This window comes from Rhinatrema bivittatum, chromosome 5 (genome assembly GCF_901001135.1).
Source record: "Rhinatrema bivittatum chromosome 5, aRhiBiv1.1, whole genome shotgun sequence".
Taxonomy (NCBI): domain Eukaryota; kingdom Metazoa; phylum Chordata; class Amphibia; order Gymnophiona; family Rhinatrematidae; genus Rhinatrema; species Rhinatrema bivittatum.
In genome coordinates, this window is record NC_042619.1 from 118,307,177 (window position 1) to 118,331,009 (window position 23,833).

At 40.2% G+C, this 23,833-nt stretch overlaps 1 protein-coding gene across 4 annotated transcripts in view; it reads right to left on the minus strand.

Moving 5' to 3' along the window:
* Positions 1 to 305: 305 nt before the first annotated feature.
* The window catches only part of RNASEH2B (ribonuclease H2 subunit B), a 76,380-nt gene continuing 52,852 nt past the window's right edge, over positions 306 to 23,833 (minus strand). For 2 of the 4 annotated variants that reach the window (XR_003856923.1, XR_003856924.1), the window contains one exon: positions 20,470 to 20,536. Coding sequence is in view for 2 of the 4 variants with exons in the window: in XM_029602816.1 (XP_029458676.1) it covers positions 16,736 to 16,843; positions 20,456 to 20,536 (189 nt within the window). In the remaining 2 variants the exon portion in view is untranslated. Of the gene's footprint in view, positions 1,049 to 16,683; positions 16,844 to 20,455; positions 20,537 to 23,833 lie in introns of those variants that run through there. The other 2 variants (XM_029602816.1, XM_029602817.1) reach the window with 2 other exon arrangements.

Consider the following 23,833-nt stretch of genomic DNA (forward strand, 5'->3'; position numbering starts at 1 on the left):
GTCCCAAGGGCTGGGATGAGATTCACTGTTCAACTTCCATGCACACCCAATGCACTATAGGCTCCACTGGATGCCATGCTGTACAGATTTAAAAGTGCTGCCATGATTCTATTTAAAAAGAATACATATTATAATAATGCATTTGAATGATTAAAATTGCCATGGATGAGATGAATTCTCACAGACCAATAATAATCTATATGCTGAAACATAAAGTAATAAATATGTGTCCATGTCTCATTAGAAAAAAAAAGCCAACAAACTAGCAGAAAAGTTTGTGGCCTAATAAAGGCATCATCATTTCATTTTTAAGAATTTATTTTTTTTTAAAACTTGGCATGCCACCTCCCTTTTATTGAGCATCGAAAGATGATGAAGTTCAGGTACCACTTACAGTACATCAGTTTTTCCATAAGCACTAGGGGAGGGGAAGTGTGCTTAGGACATGGGAGGGAAGTTGACTAGTATTGATTTTCAGCAAGAGTGGGCTAACTTGTACAAATCTGAGCAAATCAATTGCAGGCTTAAATCTTGCCAGCTAGATTATCTATCTATCTATCTATCTATCTATCTATTTATTTATTTAACACTTTTCTATACCGACCTTCATGGTAGAGACCATATCAGATCGGTTTACATCGAATTGGGGAACTGAACCATGAACAGTAACCAAAAACAATAGGTTGAACACGAAGAACAAAGTTACATTAAAGCCAGTTTTTGCTGCAATCTAGTTAACTAGGCTAAGAATGAAAATCACCTCAATTTAACTGACTGAAATCTGTCCAGCAAAGTGATGGCATCCAGCTGCACTTAGAAAATCTATCCCATTTTTTTTTTTTTAATTTGACTATAGGAAAGGTAGAGAAGACTATTGCTGGATCCTGGAACTCTGCATTCATGTTTCATAATCTTATTTTAGAGCATATATAAAAGAATAAATCAATGAAAAAAAGAAAAGATTTTTGGAATGTTAAAATGCTTCATGGGAATTCAGCCTTCGATTCTGGCCCATTCATGTCTTCTTCTGTCGACCTTTTACTGCCACCTAGAGACAAAAGTGGGAAAAAAAGTAAATGTTCTTTTAAATATAGCCAGTTTGATGTTCCTGGTTTGCAGGTGATGCAAGAGTTTTTAGAAATCAATCCCATCTAAGATTCTACAGTAGGGGTGGCCTATTCTGGTTCTCAAGAGCCACAACAGGCCTAGAATGTAGGATATCCACAATGAATATGCATGAGGCAGATTTGCATGTACTGCCACCATTGTATATTCACAATGGGCCGGATTTTAAAAGGGTTACGTGCATAACCCTTTTAAAACCCCCCTGCGCGCACCGAGCCTATTTTGCATAGGCTCGGCGGTGCGCGCAAGCCCCGGGATGCGCGTAAGTCCCGGGGCTTGCCTGGGGGTGTGTGTGTCGGGAGTGACGCGGCGTTTTCGGGGCGTGTTTCTGGCTCGGGGGCGTTTCGGGGGCGTGGCCGAGTGCCCTGACACAGCGGCCTGTGTCGGGGCCTGCCGAGTCGGCGCGCGTAAGTTACTACTGCCCGGAGGCAGTAGTAACTTTTAAGATAAAGGTAGGGAGGGGGTTTAGATAGGGCTGGGGGGGTGGGTTAGGGAAGGGAAGGGAGGGGAAGGTGTGGGGGGGTGAATGGAAAGTTCCCTCTGAGGTTGCTCCGATTTCGGAGCGGCCTCGGAGGGAACGGGCAGCGCACGCAGGGCTCGGCGCGCGCAAGGTGCACAAATGTGCACCCCCTTGCGCGTGCCGACCCCGGATTTTATAAGATACGTGCGGCTACGTGCATATCTTATAAAATCCCGCATACTTTTGTTCACACCTGGTGTGCGAACAAAAGTACGCGCACGCGTAGATTTGTAAAATCTACCCCTATGGATAGCCTGAAAACCAGGTCTGTTTGTGGTTCTCAAGAACCGGAGTTCTCCACCCCTGTTCTACAGGGATACAATTAGAGCAGGACGTCCCAAACCTGTCTTGGGAACTTTATAGTCAGTCAGATTTTCAGGATATCTTCAATGAATATGCATGAGCTCAATTTGCATATCATGGAGCCTTTGTATAGGCAAATTGAGCTCATGCATATTCATTGGGGATATCCTGAAAACCTGACTGGCTATGGAGTGCCCAGGACAGGTTTGGGAGCCTTGCAATTAGAGGAAATGTTGTTGGGTAACTACTGGTATATTTACAAAACCAAAGAGACCAAATAAAGAAAATTAAATGAAAAAAACTTAGTATGAAACAATAATTGCAATTGTCTTCAATCATATTGAACCTTTTATCTCCCCTTATCTTGGTTTCCTCAAAATACAACTCATAATGAAAACATGATGTTTAAGATCTTTAAGATTTTAAGGCAATCAGGAGCTAGTTCAGGGGTGGGCAATTCCAGACCTCGAGGGCCGCAAACCAGTCGGGTTTTCAGGATATCCCTAATGAATATGCTGAAATAAATTTGCATACAACTGAGGCAGAGTGCATGCAAATCTCTCACATGCATATTTATTAGAGAGATCCTGAAAATCCAACTGGTTTGCGATCCTCGAGGACCGGAATTGCCCACCTCTAACTAGTTAACTGAAGAGAAACACTTAAAACGTGAAAACGCAACTAAATGTACAACCATACTCCCAAATCCAGCAGTGCTCCCTCCTTGCCAAAGTGTTGCTAGTGTACCTGAAATGTGACATTTTATACCAAATTAATGCCATCTGTGTTACATGGTATTTTGATTCATATTATAATCCAGGTGTTCTAGTTTTACACTATGAGGTCAGATAACAGAAGTTTGCTATTTCTTTATTTCAATTATATTATTAATGCAGTAGTTTTCAATCTCTCTTTTTATTTAGGATCCATTTGAGGGCTACAGGAAAAAATTTGAACAGTATCAACATCACCACAATCAGGGCAAATTCACAGCTTTTAAACATTTTTTCATATTTTCCATGGTAATGATTGTGAAATTTCAGTTCTGATCAGATGAACCAAGCTGTATTATCTATTTAAAAATACTCATTATGGATTTTGTGAATTATGTTATTTATTGTTTGTATTTACTGTATATGCTTTTATTCATTGATCTTGGGATTGTTCTGTGGAGCGCTGTCCAAAGCTGCTATTTTGAATTGGGCAACTTGGAAATACAAATATAGTTGATATTCTTTTTATGTTATATGAAAACATCATGCGGCAGTATTGTCAACTTGAATCCTTCTAATGTTGTTTTTTTTTTTTATAAATCAGGCCTCATCTTGTAATCTAATTAGCTGTGTCCTGTTATACAATTTTGGGTTATGGCTCACACCTTGAGAACCACTGCATTAATAGTGTTATTTCTCTTTACAATCTAGAAAAGCAATGGAGAAACAAAAAACACCAAATACTTACACATCAACTTACAGAAGACCTGCTACTGAGAAAAAAAATCTCTGAATAACATATGAAAATAAAAATACTGACTTGTGACATAATGCAATACTCACACTACAGGGTATGTATTAATAGGTTAGAGCAGTGGACTATGAACCAGGAGACCAGGGTTCAAGTCCCGCTGTCGCTCCTTATGACCTTGGGCAAGTCACTTTACCCTCCATTGCCCCAGGTACAAAAATTTAGATTGTAAGCCCTCTGGGGATAGAGAAATACCTACAGTACCTGAATGTAAACCAGTGTGATATCTCAATTGAGATCAAATGTCGGTATATAAAAATAATAATAAATAAAAATGATGGCATTAAAAAAAAGCTATATGCCTATTTAGTCTACCAATCTCTACAATCCCTACCACTCCTTCAGAGAGCCCCTGTGCTTTTCTCATGCTTTCTTGAATTCAGATACTACCCCTGTCTCCACCACCTCCACGGTGAGGCTGTTCCATGCATCCACTACCCTCTCTGTAAAGAAATATTTCCATAGATTACTCCTGAGTCTACCCCCTTTCACCCTCATCCCATGACCCCTTGTTCCACAGCCCCTTGTTCCACAACCTGGATCTGTGAGGAAAGAACAACCTGCTTTAGTATCCAGGAGCTAACCTAAGAACTCTGACCTATTACTGTACTTTTAAAATAGTTGTGCTGTAAACTGTTTAGAAAGCTAGCCAATTATTTTAAAATAAAAAGGGATACTGTACAGACAAGAACTAGAAAAAAAATTAGTTCCTGAAGAATGGCACTTAAATGAACTCAAATCTGCTTAGAGCTAAACTGTGGGATTGATCTTCACTTTAACATAGTTCATTTGGTATTTTTTTTAATTTAAAAAAAATAATTGTAGCAACTCTGAAAATAACCTTTCTGCACAGCTGAATGAATTTTATTTTCCTATTGCAATTTTAAGCCGTGAAGCAAAAGCCTATACTCAAAACATGTGCTGCCTCTCTAATTTCTAAAGGTAAATACAATCTAATTTAATTGGTGCTTGGGAAGCTTAAGTAAGTCTTGGAAAGAAACAACTGCTCAGCACTACAGACATTTTCTGAAATCACCTGAGATGTTAAACAAAACACAACCTGTCTGAATTAGTGAATGACTCTTGTTTTTTTGCTATTTTAACTTGTGGGCCAAAACAGCAGTGACAGGAACAGAGCAGAGATATATTTTTAAACTTCTAAATATAAAAAATGCCACAGAAGAGAAAATTAACTTAAACCTGAACTACCTGCTCTGGTCTCGGTGACCAAGAGAACTATTCAGCCGCCTTGAAAGTTGTGCAGGACAGAAATACAATCAGTGTTAAAGTAAGCCTTTGAGACTGGTGGTATGGAACTGCAGATAACTGCTTGCAGCTGCACTGTGACAAAAAGTCAGGCTTGCATTTGTCTCAACATGTCCAGGAAATGATGTTAGAAACCAGTGGGGAATGGTTGAGAAATTCTCCCACTTAAGAGCCAGGATGGTTGATCTAGCTGATGCCTACTTTGATCTTGTTCTGACATCCGCCAGGAGTATGGCATTCGTTGTGGATGCAAGGCATCTCCCTCTAGTTACAGAGCTAGCCGGCAGATTTAAATTTCAAATACCAATTTGAGGAAGCTTCTCTTTAAAAAGAGGTGATAATGCCCCTGTACAGGTCACTGCTGAGGACTCATCAGAAGTACTGTGTTCAGATCTGTAGGAATAAGCCAGTCACTCTAAAAAGGAGCGTGCAACTAAACCAGAAGGTTTGCAGGTCTGAGCAACACAAGGTGGAAGTCCAACTACGTGATGGCCCCTGTAGTTTTAATGTGAATGCCTGTGAGATCTACACTGAGGAGAAGCTGTTATTATTCTTCGCATATTGTGATGGTTGAGGTTTATGGGTTGCCCCAGATATGAACAGCCTAATCCCAGGAAAGTCAAATACAGGTCACAGACAATAGATGAACTTCTACCTAGGCTAGCCACTTTCCCTTTGGGTTGAGCCCTCTGGTGCTAGTAGCCAGCAAGGCATGAGAAATTGCAGGTGGCCTAAAACAGAGTAAGGAGCAGGAACAAACAAGAAATTCAGAATCCCAGGAAGGAGAACAAACAGGAGCACTGAATTAGAAGCTGAAGATAATGAAGTCTTCTGGAAACAGGAACAGAGCCAGAGGAGGAGTAGCTGAAGGTAAGATCAAGCTCTAGCAACTGACTGTTGAGGATGCCTCAATATATTTCTAAATGGGAAGTAAGGAGACAGAACTAGGAAGACTAGACAGACCGTTCAAGTAGCTCACAGCACTACCTGTAGGCCTGAGGAGCTCTCAGCAACAGATCCTTACACATATCGAGCATCTGTCTTCACCTTACATTTAGCTGGTAGTGCCAGGCACAAACTTGCTAAGCCTTGACAAACTTTGTAGTTCACAATGAAATTCAGTATTGTTCACCAGATGTCTTCTGACTCATGCCAGCAACTATGTGACAATATTCATATATGTATCAGCTAAGATGAAGTCATATCAGAAGCCCACCAATCCCATGCCAATGGATCGTGGTAACATCCAATCAATATCAAGTTTTGGATTATATGCATAAGAATAGTTGCGCTCATAAGTTTACATAACCCTGGCAAAATTCGTAAGATATGTAGCATTTTAAGAAAATGAGTGATCAGACAAAACAGGTCTGTTATTTTTAATGTGTTTCAAATTAAACTATTATGCATCACAGAATAGCACAAATAAACCATAGCAATAATGGAAAGAATAAAATGGTCCTGTTCAAAAGTTTGAATAGCCTTAGTTCTTAATATTGTGTATTGCCCCCTTTTGCATCAATGACGGTGTGTAGTCTTTTGTGATCATTGTGAATGAGGCCCTTTATTTTCTTATGTGGTAAAGCTGTCCACTCCTCTTGGCAAAAACCTTTCAGATCCTGTCAATTCTTGGGTTGTCTAGCATGAACTGCATGCTTGAGTTTTCCCCAAAGTGGTTCGATGATGAGATCAGGAGACCGTGATGGCCACTCCAGAACCTTTCTTTCTTCTGCTGCAACCACTGAAGGGTCGACTTGGCCTTATGTTTCAGATCATTGTCATGCTGGAAAGTTGAAGTGAGCCCCATGGGCAGCTTCCTGGCTGATGAATGCAAATTCTCCTCCAGTATTTTCGGATAAGATGCTGCATTCATCCTGCCATCAATTTTGACTAAATTCCCTGTGCCACTGTACGCCCCCCTCCAAAATAGCAGAAATCCACCTCAATGCTTCACGATAGGGAGGGCATGCTTTTATTCATATCATTTATGGTTGTAAGGTTCAATTTTGGTCTCATCACTCCAAATTATTTTGTTCCCGAAGTTTTGAGGCTTCCCTAGGTGTGTTTGGCATATCGCAAGTGGGCTGTTTTGGGGTGTTGGTGCAGCAATGGCTTTCTTTTGTCAGCTCTACCATGCAGCCCATTTTTGTTCAAGTATCTCCTTATTATGCATGCTGAAACCCCCTCACCACTTTGTTTCAGCGAAGCCTGTATTTCAGTAGAAGTTGCTTGTGGGTTTTTCTTTGCATCCTGAAATTTTCCTGGTGGTTGGCTGAAATCTTTCTTGGTCTACCTTGATATTAACAGAACCCATAATTTTCCACTTCTTGATCAGAGTTTGAACAGTACCGATTGGCATTTTCAAAGCTTTGGATATCTTTTTATATCCTTTTCCTGATTTATAAAGTTGAACTACTTTTGCTCGCAGATCCTTCAACAGTTCTTCTGCTTTCCCCGTTCTTCAGTAACCAAAGTCAGTGCAGCCCTGGATGAAATGCACAAGGGTTTCTCAAAAGATAAGAAACTCATTGACTATTTATACACAGACACTAATTACAATCAAACAAGGCACAGGTACCTACCCTTCATTGCCATCTCAACCTGTGTGTGACAACCTGAGTGTACATTATCAACCCAAACATTCAAAGATATGCAAACGTTTGAACTATTTGATTATTTCTTTTATTGCTATGGTTTGTTTCATGATTGTGCTATTCTGTGATGCATAATAATTTAACTTGTTTTTTTTAATTTATTTAGATTTATATTCCACTTTTTGCAGCACTTCAAAGTGGATTACATTTAGATACTGTAGGTATTTCCCTATCCCCAGAGGGCTTACAATCGAAGTTTGTACCTGAGGCAATGGAGGGTAACGTGACTTGCCCAACAACAGTGGGACTTGAACCCTGGTCTCCTGGTTTGTAGCCCATTGCTCTAACCACTAGGCCACACCACTTGAAATATTAAAAACAGACATATTTTCTCTGATCACTCATGTTTTCTTAAAATGCTACACATCTTACAAATTCTGCCAGGGGTATGTAAACTTATAAGCACAACTGTATGAAGTCCTGTGAAAAGACTGGACTCACAGGTGCCATACCACTTACTGCCATTCACGCAAACTCCACACCAGTGAACTTGGCCCCCCAGTCTTTTCACCAAGCTCAGGTTAAGCTTTGAGACTAGGCTCCCAGCTCCATTAACTGTGGAGTACTTGCAAAATCTTATGCATATTCATCGTAGATCTTCTGAAAAGCTGACTAGCAGTGGGGTTTGGGAAGGTTACACTAGACATTTAAATACCTGAAAAATAAATGCACAATTAAACCTTGTAAAATGGAAAACAAGCTGTAACACTTTGGGGCACAGTTTGAAGCTACAAGTAGACTGATGCAGGATCATCAGAAAACATTTTCCCAGAAAGAATAGTGGGATGCAAGGAATGCTTTCTGGGAGAAGGTAAGAAACAAAGTTTTATTGCATCTCTATAACCAATATAATCCAAATTTAGCTTATAATATTCTTTACTGATTTTTACTATGCTTGCTAAAACAAAAAAATAGAAGCTACTATTTTAGATTATAATGAGAATAAAAGATGTAAACTGAGAAACTTAAGTAACAAATAATTGCTTGATCCTGGAGAAAGATAGACAAGAGAAAGGGAAGAACTTCCTCAGATAAAGAAAATAGCTAAAACACTGGGAACCACAGGTTCTACCACTTTCATCTGCTGGAGACAGAGAAATACTGAAGGGATGCAGGGGGAGTGCTGTCCTATTATAAGATACCCTTTGAGTTTTTCTCTGTCTCCATCTGCTGGAAAGGAGGCTCAACCCACTGTGTGGCTTGATCCGGGTATGTACAGGGAATATAATTTGAACCTAGGCTATACTGACCTGTTGATTAAACAGGACCTAAGACACATGTTACTTGAATATAGAAACAGAAATGACGGCAGAAAAGGACCAAATGATCCACCCTTCTGCTCTAGGTCCTTACCATCATGACTAATCACAGCTTAGTGGGATTTTCCATTCCTTTTTCAGTCTCTCCAGTGAGCTGACTGCAATTGGCCATACCAAAGGCATAAGGTGGAGCTAAAATTATAGGAAGCATGGTCATATTGATTTGGCTCTTGAAGAGTAGGGAGCTATTTTTCTTTTCATCCTGCTGAGTTGGGCCTACTAACCCAACTTGGTATTTTTCCTGCATTCAGAGGAGATTCCTCATCAGAACACTCCTTGTCTAAGAGGGTCTGCCTCATTTTTGGAAGAAGGATATTTTTGGACTTAAAGCAATTTTATCTTTTCCCTTTTTTGTTAGTGTGGAGGTTTTTTTTCTTCCCATCCCTCCTCACAACTTGAAGGCAGGAGAGTGAGAACTTGTTCAGTATTGGAATCATCATACTTTTCTCCCACAGAAGACACACAGAACTAGACGACAGAGCCAAGCGAAGCATCAAGATCTGGAGATTCCCAACCGGATCAGGACACAGGCGGTGGTCAAAAGACCGAACTTTAGACTCAGGTAGGATCTTTTCAAGGCTTGGGGCTCCCCCCATCTTACTGGGCTGTTTGCATACAGATGCGGAAACAGTTTCATTGGCAGAAAGTACAGTTTCATTTGCAGAAAGTATGTGGGACAGTGACTGTTTTGGAAATAATCAGTAAACTTTATTTGAGCACCCAGTCTGAGTCCAGCCTGTCTGTCCCTGAGACTACAGTACTAGAGACAGAGACACACACACACACACTTAAGGAGAAACACTCCATTGCCTGGGCCAAAAAGGATTTCCTTTACCCCCACAGCAAGAACTCCCTCCCTAGGATTTGCAGAGAGAAGGGGTAGGATGGAGAGAATAGCCCCAGCTAACAAATACTTTTATGGCCCTCTAGGGGAAACTGCAAACCTCCCCCCCCCCCCAAAAAAAAGGGGTTGCATAGTATTTCTCCTATGATTGTAAGATAATTGCATAAGTTGGATGATAATTGCAGATTTGTAAACCGTTATGATGGCTCTACCGAATAACAGTATATAAAACCCTACAAATAAATAATAAATAAATAAATGTAATATTACATTTGGAAGCATTGTATTGCAACAGATTCATTTTTATTTTAAATTGTGGCATAAATACCAGGGCCTAGATAAAAATCTCCTCAATAGTAAAGGCTGAGGAAGAATTCAAGAAAGTGTGGTATAAACAGAGGAGCCCTTATTGCCAAGAAGATGGAACAAAAATACTGGGGTGATATGTGTGGAGCAGTGGTTCAACCCAAAACCACACTGAAACGATTGTATTGTGCTTCCAGATAAGGCACAGCATAACCTGTACAGAGCCACAGTAGAACCCTTTACAGAATACACCTAATCCTAAACAGAAGACATAAGGGTAACCTGCATGGAGTGGCAGTTACAACCCTAAATTCCTTGCTGGGCAGATTGGATGAGTCATTTCACTCTTTTTCTGCCATCATTTTCTATGTTACTATGTTCCACTCTATCCACAGACCAGCCCCCACAAGTGGTTATTCACCCATACATAATTTGAGGCCTTTCAATGCACAGACTGGTTTATATATATATATTTGTCTTTTTTACTCTCATGGCAAACTCAGCAAACCCAACTTAAACAAGCCATGCCATTTTACTCTATCACATGCTCTTGACAGGGAAAAATGGCAAAAGCTGTTTTTGTCTAATAACCACTGGCTGCACTTATTATGGCAAAGGCTACATTTAAATAGACAGCACTGCCTTTCAAGCACTACTTGCCCTTTTTAGAACTGCTCCACTATAACCCTGCCTCTTACAAACCAGCCTAACACTCGCTTGCCACGTATGCCCCTTCCATTCAATCACACCTTATCTTCACATCAGCATTACAAACGCTTTGAACACTCATTTTCGATCACGCGCAAGAAATAACACTACATACTGAATTTATGCCCAAGATATCTTTATTGAATTTTAAATGCTTTCCCCCTACATTTTCTTTTGATATACACCTCTCAGAGGGACTAACATAAAAGCTGGAAGATCTCTCTCTCTTGCTGGGCAATAAGAAGAAAAAAAGTGTGCTTCTTTCCTCTTCCCACTGAAGGACCATCACGTGATGGTGGGGCTGAAAACAATCAGGATCCCTATAAAGTTTGTTGGACCTTCATGGATACAACTTGATAAAGTGAACAAGCCGTGTTGGCCCTTTGGTCCACTTTTAATTTTATTAATGTGTTCAAATCTTCATTTTTTTTATTTTTATAATTTCTTTAAAATTAAGTCCCCTCGCCATGAAGGTCTCCTATCGAGCTGTTACCACAAAACCTTAATTTCAAGCAACGTCAAGAGAGCCAGACAACTTTCACAACTTATCTCAAGTGTCCATATTGATCACGACCCTGACATGGCCATGTTTCGATCACCATTCTGCTTCAGGGGGTTCTCCAAAGACTTTCAAAACGCTCTCCAACCCACGTAACGTCAGCTTCCCGAACACATCCTTTTGCTAGTACCATTTTGGTAGACCTTTAAACATGGCATCTCCAGCCCTTCCTTTTAAACGTACAGCAGCGTCATGATGTCATCAAAATGTTACAATTAGATTAGGGAATACCAATTAATCATCTCATTAAGACCATTAGGGGCTACGGCTTTCAATCGAAAAATCCAAAAATGTTCCCGTCTGTTTAAAACAGATTGATGATTCCCACCTCTCGTAGAGACACTGTTTCCAAAATAGTCCACCTGAAATCACAAAATTGATGACCTTTTTCCACACAATGTGTCACCAATGGAGCTGTCAATTTCTGAGTCTTAATACAGCTTTTGTGTTCAAGCAACCTTACCCAAATTTTTCATTTAGTACGTCCAACGAAAATCATATTACACGGGCACTGTAAGACATATACGACATTGGTGGAATTTGTAGATTTCTTTAAAACAATTCTTTGTTTCGAACCCGGAGGCAGCCAGACTGATCCCCTCAGACCTAACTCGCACATTTCACAGGCGCCACAAGGGCTGTTCCCTGAAACTTATTCCTGGAGCCCTTCTTTTATTCTTGATTTCAAACAAGCCCTTACTACTTTGTCTCGTATGTTTGAATTCCTCGCAAACGTTATTAAAGGTGCTCTTTCAAAGCCTGTGTGGAGGGATAACATATCCCAATGTCTACGTAGGATCTCGATTATGTTCCATACTTTATTACTGTAGTGTAACACACATGTCAAATCATTATTCACACAGAAGGTTTCATACCCCAACAGAAGGTCTCTATTTGCAAATTGTGCCCATTTATAGGCTCTTTTGATCACAGATTGGGGATAACCCCGCGCGGAAAACCTCAGCCACATGATTTTAGATTGTATCTTAAATTCAGATAGGGTGGAACACAGTCGTCTCAGTCAAAGAAATTGACTGATCAGCAAACTATCTTTTAATTTTTTGGGGTGACAGCTAGAATATTTTAGAAATTGATTATAGTCTGGCTCACGTGATGGTAATGTCCAAAAATGATAACGAAAAAAACACCGTAATTCAAAGTGAATTTCAAATGTGGATTTTGTCCATTAAGCCATACTACGAACGCTTGGAGATCTTCACATGTATCTAACCAGATGAAAAAAATGTCGATGTAGTGACACCACAACTGTATTTTCTTAAACCAAGTAGATGGATATAACACTTCTTCAAAATGTGCCATGAAAAGATTGGCAATGTCGGGGGCAACAGTGGCCCCCCATCGCCACACCCTTGACTTGCAAATAGTAGCGATCCTCAAACATAAATTTTTTTTTAAACAAAACCAATTCCAATAAGGATGTTAAAAAAAAGCAGTCGGGACCCTATGAGGTCGTTCGAGATTCAAAAATCTTCTCCATAAGCTCAAAAGTGTCTTTCTGAGCAATATTGGTATAAAGGGCCTCTACATCCAAGGTTACTAATATACAGTCTTCGGGTAAATAAGAAATGTTGTCTAGTAAGGACATTTGCGTCATGTCTTGCAAAGGAAGTTGTGTTCTGAAGGAATGGCTTCAAAAAATTATCCCAAAAATTAGATAGAGGTTCAAGAATGGATCCCCTACTTGCCACAATCGGGAGACCGGGGGGGGGGGGGGGGGGGGGGGGGCATTCAGGTCTACCAAAGAGGTACTAGTAAAAGGATGTGTTCGGGAAGCTGACGTTACCTGGGTTGGAGAGCGTTTTGAAAGTCTTTGGAGAACTCCCTGAAGCAGAGTGGTGATCGAAACATGGCCATGTTGGGATCGTGATCAATATGGACACTCGAGATAAGTTGTGAAAGTTGCCTGGCTCTCTTGAAGTTGCTTGAAATTAAGGTTTTGTGGTAACAGCCAGATAGGAGACCTTCATGGTGATGGGACTTAATTTTAAAGAAATTATAAAAATCAAAAAAATGAAGATTTGAACATATTAATAAAATTAAAAGTGGACCAAAGGGACAACACAGCTTGTTCACCTTATCAAGTTGTATCCATGAAGGTCCAACAAACTTTATAGTGATCCTGATTGCAAATAGAAAAAATTATTACTGGGGAATATTGTGGTGTGTTTTGGAGTTTGATTTTTTCCCCAGACTACTGAGTTATTGGGGCTTGTATTGTGTTTGGGGCTGAAAACAAAACATGACAAATGAGAGGATACATCACACACACACAAAAAAAACCCAACAGAATCTAGGAAGTGCAAAATAAGACACGTAGGTAGCACATAAAAGCAAGGTGTAATTTATTTCCCTCCCATAGTAAGCCTCAGTGCATGAATCAACTGGTAGTCTGGAATGGAAGATTCAAGCCTTTTAGAATGGCAGCTACATAGTAGGTCTCCACTGAAAAAAATAAATGCAGAAACATGTCCAGAAAGGTAGAAAAAAAAACAGTTATACATGACCATAGCCTGAAAACAAAAGCTAAAATGCACAGAAAATGGGGATAGGGAGAACATTTAGCTACATTAGGACCACCACCTTACACATACAGACAATACGTGCTTTTTCTTTACCTGTATCTATAATACAGAACAGAAAGAATGCAACAAACATAGCAAAGGCCAAATGCAAGCAGCAGATTTGCAATATATAAAAACTCAAACCACTACACAGCATTTGCCCCTACTAGCACATTAAATCAAAGCAAACTTGCAAATAGACACACAAGTCACAACTGTCACTATTACTGCTCCTCTCACAGCACACATTGGATTCATCAACAATGTGTGAGAAACCTAAAAAGTAACACATACTGTTATGGGAAACTCTTGCTGAAAAGAGGACCTGCCAGGAGTAGTCTTCAGGGTCTCATTCCTGGTCTGGGTAGAGCAGCCATCATTGCTATCAGTCCAGCAATGAACAGTAACATACGGATCCCATGCAGTGTCATAGCAGAGCTATTGAAGAGAGACATTTGTGCTCATTTGCTACAGCCAAGAACCATCCGGTGCAGATTCCTTACAATGCACAGCAGCCTTTATAAAAGAGAGACGGAAGTGAATGGCAGCAGTTACTCTTGGCTACTGCTGTGGCAAGTGCTTTGTGCATGGCATGGATCATATGTCTAAGATACTGTGTCCATCTACAGAGCTGAAAATGCACTAAATGAGAAGTCCTATCATTTAGCTCACTTTTTCAAATGTGGATGGATGTGCTGGTTCCCTCGTGGCATATATGAAGGTAGAGCCACCTTTGAGAATACAGGTGTGGTGGAAAGAACCTTACAAATTCCTGTAAGTAGGCTGTGCAAAAGGAGCCTTTGAGGGTGGTAGAGAGGCTTCATTTCCCACTGCCCTAGTCTTGCTGTCCCTTTTGTCTCAGTAGAACTGTCCTGCATAAGTTAATAGTATATTTAAATGAGGCTGAGTGGCAACAAACGTGGGTAAGCATTTTGGGCTTCTTGGCCTTAAATTGCACTCATATCATGTGTACTCTGTGCATTTCCTCTACCTAATTACAGAAGCTGCTGATGTTATCAGAGCAACTTTGCACATACAAAGAGGGCATAATAACCCTCATATATTCTACAATGAAGTTGATATTGCAGTACATACCGGAGAGTAGAATCAACCTAAAATTCTGCATAAAAGGGGTTTTGTTTAGGGTTGCCAAAATATGCAGGGGCTTCTTGACTGTTTTTTGAACTTAAGCCAGGGTGAACCACCTCTGATAATTGTACCATGTCCTGTACCTCCATTTTTCTCACACAGCTAAAATACAAAATTAAGTTTTGCTTCTCATTGTTGATGTAGAATTAGTATTTGCTTAAATTTCCAAGCAAAATGACACTCATCCTTGCTAGCATTTGTAGTTCTCTTCTTCACTATAAAGCAGAATTTGACTCAACCAAATAACCAAAAAAGCTTATGTGAATGAAACCTCACAAAACAATCATAACAGAGCATACTTTGTGTTACTCAGCAATACAATGTAGGATCCAATGTAGGTGGATCCTCTTCTTTTTAAAGCTTTCTCTGCAAAAGGGCCACTCATACAATTCACACCTCTGACATTTATGGTCAGCCAGGGTCACATTTACTAAAGATTTTTATTCCACCACTGAAAATGGAAAGTGCCTTAGAAAATCTGGTCATAAACTGACAAATTGGTGCCTTGCTTTTACACTTGGAATTATAAAAGAAAACCAATCCAAAAGCTTTACGACAATTCATGTTTGCTGTGGTTACAAACCTATCCTATAAATGAATGGAGGCCCATGATAGATTCTTATTTAATATAGCAGCTATAAATCCCAACATATATTACTTCATTCATCAAGTGGAACTAATCAAACCTGTCCATATTAGAGGTAACTATTATGTTCCCTTACCATTGTACTGGTACATTAGTACACTCTATATGAAATCTTTTTACAGACTTAAGAGTCCCTCAGCTCATCTGGGTTTACCATAATCCACAATACAGTGATTAAGAAAATCCCATGTTGATGATATAGCCAAGTGGATGTTTTTGGTCTGAGAACATACATGTCAATCAGGGAAGGCACATACTTAAGGCAGAAGATGAGGAAGGCAAAATGGAAAAACCTATCAGCTTGTAGATTGTAAAAGGGAAGAAAAAGGGCTGGAATGACGACTCAGCATCAGATGCGCATGCTGTCAAGTAGGAGACTTGGGTTTGATTCCTTTCGTTTATTTCTGTAGCCCAACTAGTCAAAAAAACGATGCAGCTCCTGTTTCTAGGTCCAGGAGGGACTGGGAGGAATTCCAGCCACCAGACGACACCTACTTGGGCCAGGTTAAAAAAAAAAAAAAAAAAAAAAAAGAGTGAACTGCAGTCTGCATCTCTCTCAGGCAGAGTACTGTTGCTGCACTGGTTGAGATGATGGAAGGGGGCTAAAAAAAGGTGGGGGGAATACTCCCAGGCAGCTGCAAATGAAGGTTCATATAGCCATATGCTCAGCAGCATAGGCTGGTTCTGATTGATAAAGTCCAAAGGAACAGAACACTGTAGGACCAAACAAAAAAAGCAGGGAATATACTGGAAGCAGCCCTTAAACCAGTTCCGAATGGAGGGAGAGTCCTTGGAAAGGGTTGTGTTCATCATAGGTGGTTATCTTCGTATTCCGCCCCCAGCGTGGCCCGGTTTGAGGCTGAACTTGAAGCCGCCCACACAAGTGGGCACCACATGGGAAAACGACGACGACACTTGCTTTCTTCCCTTTGGTCCGCAGCTCCCACCGCTTTCAGACAGAGGGCAATCTATTGGCTCCATCTTTGGGCCCTACCTTATAACACAACCGCATCCATTTCACCATGCTGGCACATCATGGGGGTGAAGAGAGAAATGGCTGCACGCCGGGCAAGGCCAAGGACTAAGCAGCGTTAAGACTGAAAAAGCAAAACTGTTTTAGATGAGAAGGATGATCAGAAAATAATTCCTGTCCAGAACAAATGACAAGACGACACGAGTAAGAAAAAAACTCAATTCTTTATTACACTAAAATACTCTGAAGAATCGTTTCTACTTTTTTGATGTACTTTTAGGGCTGAAAAATGAAGATATGTTTTTCATTCCACTCTTGTCTACTTTGGCAAGGGATTTCTGAGCTGCCGTCATCTTGCTATTAGGCTAAAAAAGAAAGAAAAAACAGAAAGGATGGTGAGCATATCCCTAGGCATCTGTTGTATAGATTAAAAATACATATGGAGCATTTTTAAAAGCATTTACTGGCAGGTTATATATTTTCTATTATGAACCTGAGGTTTATTTTCCAACTCCCATGTATGAAAGCTCTCCTAGGTTATTTCACTTTTTTCTGCCCATTATGTGAAAGCAAAGAAATTGTTCAACGAACAATGAAGCAAGCCTGTTAAGTTACTGCAGCTAACCATACATGCCCTTTAACTGCATGCATTCTCCGTGAATCCACGTTAACACTTACTGTGTCAAGAGACTGAATCACAAGCTTTGTATGCCATGCAAGTATTGATTCAGACTAAAGTGCCAATTGGCTAAAAATACATCTCTGTAACTGCCATATCTAAAAATACTGCTAAAAATACAGCATTCTGCTAGAAATATCAGAAATCTTCTAGGAGTGATGCGTATACTGCCCTGAAAGAAGAAGAAGAAGAATACAACATATAGGTGCCAGCCTAAAAAAAAAAAAAGCAGTATATTTGAGGAGTGGTGGGGCAGGGCAGTTCATGAATGTACACATGCAAGTTACATTTTCAAAAAAATGTATGCACATAACTATGTCCCAGTTTGCAGCTGGTAAAGTTACCCATTTATGTAGCTGTGCAACACCACCATATTCAAACCCAGTTTGTGTGGGAACTCTGCATTTGAAACCCAGGCTGCTTTGCACATACTTAAAATTATGAGTGCAACTTTGTAGTTGGGCATGCTACAGACAATACTACACAGAACTCTACTGGATTGAAGTGGAAGGCAGGTGACTCCTTGGAGAGGTGAGGCAGCTGTTAGCAAGGTGGCCTTCCCAATACTGAGCCACCAAGTCTCTCTTGCTGGACATCTCCCAAATTAGCTGTGAATACACCATAGCATGCTTTTCACGAAGGCTTACAATGAATCTAACTAACCTACCCACTCTCATGAACCCCTATGTTTTTATTATCTTATGATTTTTAAAGGTACTAAACATGCCTTTCTTTACATGTTATCTTTTACTATTTTATTATAACCATTGTTTTATTATATTGTTCTTAGCTTCTAATATTTTATTCTAAATATTTTATTATGATGTTTCTACGCCAATGTAATTTTATGTAATTTGGTTTTATTGTATTTATCTTATTGTATTTTTTACTGTTGTAAACCGTTATGATGGCTACACCGAATGACGGTATATATAACCAGCAAATAAATAAATAAATAAATAAATGCTTCCTAGTGCTACGTAAAGGGAGCTCATCCAGCCAAAATGTCCCAAGGAACTGCTCATTTTGCACCTGAACTTTGATAAACCAAAAATTTCCCAAGTCAGCAATGAAAGGGGAAATGGTACACCTAGAGAGTCCCATCAGTTAAATTAACTCTGTGTCAGGGTTTGCATCAGAATGGCCAGTTGACCTCCAGACCGTTATGGAAAGTTATCCCCAGCAGGCAAGTATTTGTGACTGGAAACTAATGGGCCGATACAGTAAAGTGCGCGCCACCATTATACAGTAAGGGATAATAGCGAGTTGAAAATGCGAGGCCAACCCCCCTGAAACTAATAGCGCCTGCTACATGCAAATACATGTTGATGGGCCTATTAGTTATTCCCGCGCGATACAGAAAGCAAAATGTGCAGCGAAGCTGCACATTTTACTTTCAGAAATTAATGCCTGCCCAAAGGCAGGCGTTAATTTCGACCAGCACTAGGAAAGTGTACAGAAAAGCAATTTTTTCTGCTTTTCTGTACACCCTCCGACTTAATAAAGGGGTTATTAAGTCGGAGGCCCCAAAAATAAAAAAAAATATTAAAAAAAAATATTTAAAATCTGCCTGCGGCCCGTGGGTTGGAAGATGGACGCTCAATTTAGCTGGCGTCCGTTTTCCGAACCCGTGGCTGTCAGCAGGTTCGAGAACAGACTCCAGTAAAATTGAGCGTCGGCTGTCAAACCCACTGACAGCCACCGCTTCTGTTAAAAAGGAGGCGCTAGGGATGCGCTAGTGTCCCTAGTGCCTCCTTTTACCGCGGGCCCTCATTTGCATGCGGGCTGATACTGAATCGCGCGCACAGGACACTGGCCTGTGCGTGCGTCGGGAGAGCGGGCGCTCGCTGGCTCTCCCACACTTCTTTCTGTATCAGCCCGTAAGTATTTACGAATGGACTGTCTGATTTGTAAAAGCAACAAGCTGAAAGCACTAAATCATGCAGAGACAACAGAAGAAAGAAAATATTCAAATCAAATGTGTGACAGCTTTTTTTTTTTTTTTTTTTTAAACCATGCTGTGTTGATATTGGGTTGGAGGCATAAACAGGTTAGAAGCTACACAGCCCCAGATCAGTTCCCTGCTGACCTGTCCATCTGCAAACAAATTATTTAATTTCACTATGCTTAGATAAGCAGCTCTTTGGGAGAAGACACAATTATACGATTCATCCTTCTCCAGCTTGTGTACATGGGTAGTGCAGTATAAATATACAATTAGATACAGGTTCCTTTTGTAGTCGCTTAAGTACAAGGTGCAAAGGGGCATAGTGTACAATATTAGCTGCTCAATTATACCCAGATCTATTTCTAAATGACTGAAAGGTTACAAAATAGTTTTCTAAAACATATTCCTCAGTGCTAAGGTTTGCATGCAGAACTAAATTATTTACTACAAGTCAGATAAATAAATGTACAGCATTCAATGGAAAGGTTTTATCAATATCCTTTTAACCCTTAAGTGGCAACTCCCACCTAGGTTTTCTTAATCTTGAAGATGCAATGTCAAGCACTTGGCCAATCAGTTCAGAAATTTAAGTAATACATCTTATCTATTCTGGACAAAAAAGTAACAGGTACAGAGTACCCTCTTCTATTGCTCCCACTTTCCTTCAGATGCCATGCCAGATCAGTGGTACTGGGGCTGCGCTACGATTATGCAAGCCAAGAGCCAGCAGCAAGCCAAGAACAAAAATGAAGACTAGTAAATGTCATTAAACTGCCCTTTGCTTTAAGCCCAGTTCACGCCTACATGTAGGAGAATACACTGAATGGTACAGTGGTTATCCAAAATGGAAAAAAATGGGATGGGGATGTGGGTGGGAAGACCAGCGAGGGAATTGTCCCTGCTCTCATCACCAACACCATTTCAGGGAAAATAAAATACATTAAGGAAACTGGTTCATTAAATCTATTAAAACAAAAAAATTCCAAGGCACCCTAAGGCATATATAAGAAGCAAAGTGATTAAAGCTAGGACCAGTCATTTGCTGGTTGCATTAATAAAATACTTATTGCCATTTTGAATGCCTGGTCCTGTATGCAGTCACTTTGCTCTTCATACAGTGGTCAGAACCAGTTTTCTTTCCAGCCCATTTCAAAGCCAGTCCAATTTTGCTGACAAAATCCTTTGTTGTTTTTTGTTTTGTTTTTTTAACATGCATGTGAAGTGCCAAGTCTCGGGATAGTGCTGATTGTATGAATAGTTTTGTTATTTCTTTCCTAGCTATATACATATTACACATATCAGACATAATGGAAGGATAAGGATATTGAGCAGTGCTGTGCTTGGTCATACCTTTTTGCTCTTCAGTTCTGTGGTGTTAGACTTTGTGTAATCTTCTGCTGCTTCAACAGGTACATCCGACAGTTTCCTTTTCTGCAATTTTAAGAGTGATGAAGTTGTTCCATCAACCACAGTTTTGTTTTTTTTTGTTAACTTATTAGTAGGATAAGAATAACAACCTATAGCTTGGTGCGTCCTTATTAATCAACTGATTTTCTCCTTCTCTATCTTTGTAGAAAGCTTGTTTAAAGAGCCATGTTTTCAGATTAGTTTTGAATATTTTCAAATTTCTCTGCAGCCTTATTTCGAGTGGCATGATGTTCCATAGTATGGGACCAGCCAGTGACAGTGCTCGATCCCTTACTTGTGTGAGGCATCCAGTTGAACAAAGAATACAATATAAGGCAATATGTATAATCCATAAACTAATCCACGACGAAAAAGCAGACTGGCTTAACACTGCACTGTGCGTACCTGTCCCACAAAGAAACCTGAGATCTGCTAATAAGGCTTTACTAACTGTCCCCTCTGTCAAAACAGCATGCCTCACACAAGTAAGGGAAAGAGCACTGTCACTGGCTGGTCCCGTACTATGGAACACCATGCCACTCGAAATAAGGCTGCAGAGAAATTTGAAAATATTCAAAACTAATCTGAATACATGTCTCTTTAAACAAGCTTTCTACAAAGATAAAGAGAAGGAGAAAATCAGTTGATTCATAAGGACGCACCAAGCTAGAGTTTGTTATTCTTATCCTACTAATGCATATTAATGTTAAACTCAAACCGCCTAAAATTGTTCCTAACAAAAATGCCTAAACTACACACAGTTATTGTATAAATTGTAACCGTACTATAATGGCACATGTTTTTAATTGGTAATCTATACCACTCAATTTTATTATAGTGCCTTTTTGTAAACCGTTGTGATGGTTAACTAACTTAACGACGGTATAGAACAGTTTTTAAATAAATAAATAAAAATAAATATATTTTCTGAAGAAATATTCTCTCTGAAACCTGGATACACATTGATACATCTGAATATAGACATGAACATAGTGAATTTCATGGACAAGTCAATAGTAAAAAAACAAACAAAAAAAAAAATTAGTTTGTACGCTGCCACACTTCGCTATCCCATTGCGCTGTGATATAGAAAGAAAACCTCCATAATTAGCTCATTCCACTTGACAACATGCAATTTATGTTTTCTACGGTCATGCAAAGGTCACATTTTAACAGATTTTTCTTTAAGTCGAGCACAAGTCCTAGACATCCTTCAAAAATCACAAAGTCATGGAACACTGCATTTTACAGAATTTGAACTGCAGTTGAAGGAACAAGTAAGGAAGGAAAGGAAGCAACAGGGCTTTCAGTGAATCCACGCACTAGACCAGCTAAAGCTCCTGGGCTGCTAGCACTTCCTGCGCTTCCTAGTGGAATCCCAAAAGAAATTCTTCAGCAAATAGGACAACAAGCATTACTAAGAACATAAGAAATTGCCATGCTGGGTCAGACCAAGGGTCCATCAAGCCCAGCATCCTGTTTCCAACAGAGGCCAAACCAGGCCACAAGAACCTGGCAATTACCCAAACACTAAGAAGATCCCATGCTACTGATGCAATTAATAGCAGTGGCTATTCCATAAGTAAATTTAATTAATAGCCGTTAATGGACTTCTCCAAGAACTTATCCAAACCTTTTTTGAACCCAGCTACACTAACTGCACTAACATCCTCATTTTATCAGATTACATTTAAGTATAGGATATGAACTGCCACAGCAAGCAAGATCAAGAGAGTCCATCTAGTCCAGCATCCCGTGTCTTGAACAGTGGCAAGCAGCCACTGCGAAGTGGCGCATCAAAAAAAACCCCAAAAAACCGGAGCATGTATAAAACAGTGCCAAGTAAGAGAAAAATCATGGCGCTACTGAAATTAAATGGGAGCTGAAAATGTGGCATCTATATTCTTCTCTCTCTCTCCATCTCATCACACGAGAGAGAAGAAAAGTATTCCTTTATAGAAAGGGGAGAACAATGCATGGTATGGGATACAGTGCCATCCTACATGAAAAGGTCGGGGGGTGGGCATGGAGACCGGGGACATTGGGATGAAGATAAAGAGAGCAAGGCCTATATGCCATCATATTCTGGATCTCTTTGGTATAATTACCTTATTTATATTACCAACAGTACGTGGATTACATTCAGGTACTGTTGGTATTTCCCTGTCCCCAGAGGGCTTACAATCTAAGTTTGTACCTGTAGCAATGTAGGGTAAAGTGAATTGCCCAAGGTCACAAGGAGTGGCAGTGGGATCTGAACGCTGATTTTCCTGGTTTGTAGCCCGCTACGCTAGCCACTGGGCTACTCCTGCATCATGTATCTGGCCAGCAGTCTGTTTCTGCTGTAACGGTGTTCAATGACTGACTGCGAGGCAGCAACCCAGTTGTCATTTTATCAGATTACATTTAAATAAAGCAAAACTAAGTTCTCTCTTCTGCAGGCCTACAGCATAAGCTTTCAGTCACAGCAGCGGGGTATTTTTCCCCCCCTTATTTTTTTTACTGCCTCCTCCCTGCTCCCAACATACCTAACCGAGCCACTGCAGTGACAATCCTCGGCCTGGGGCCATGCACTAAGACGCCTTCCAGAACCCTGCAATTAAGGGCCCTGAATCAGACTGCTAGGTGACAACCTTAGGCAATGACCATGAATCCCCCCCTACCCCTATACTGAGGCTGTTCCACCACAACATCCCCTGCCCCAGCTGACCTAGGGAAAGGAAATCCCAACCCGAGGATTGAACAGAGGACCTTCCACATGGCAGTGCACAGCATTTACCTCCTGAGCCTCCGAGTCAAATCTTCTTTTACTTAATGAATAGGCTTGTCATCCTACTTTGTATAAATTTAAATTTCTGCAATGATTTAATTCAAACCAATTACCGGTATGGATCTCTCTGGTCCCATGGTCTTGTACCCGAGTCCAAGCACGCTGTCCGTATCATTAAGCTCTCTATCAAGTTGAACTTGAAAACAAGTTTGTGCATGACAAGCTTTGAAACCAGGATTAATTGCTACATCAAAACATAAGATACTGAGCATGGTCCCGTGGCAAACCCACACCTCAGTGCAGTGAGGGTAATCTACTCAGCGCTTAGGAAAAAGTAATCTACTCAGCGCTTAGGAAAAAGTAATAGTAAAAAAAAAAAAAAAAAAAAACAAACCAACCATTGTTATCTATTGGACTTGTTGAAGAGTTTGATCTACTCATAGAATTGCATTGCACCCATTTCATCACCAGCCTATTGGCCTTCCTGTAGACATTTGCTAGCAGCCCATTGGAGAGAAAGGAGCAGGAACAGCAGCATTGAGACTCCGCAG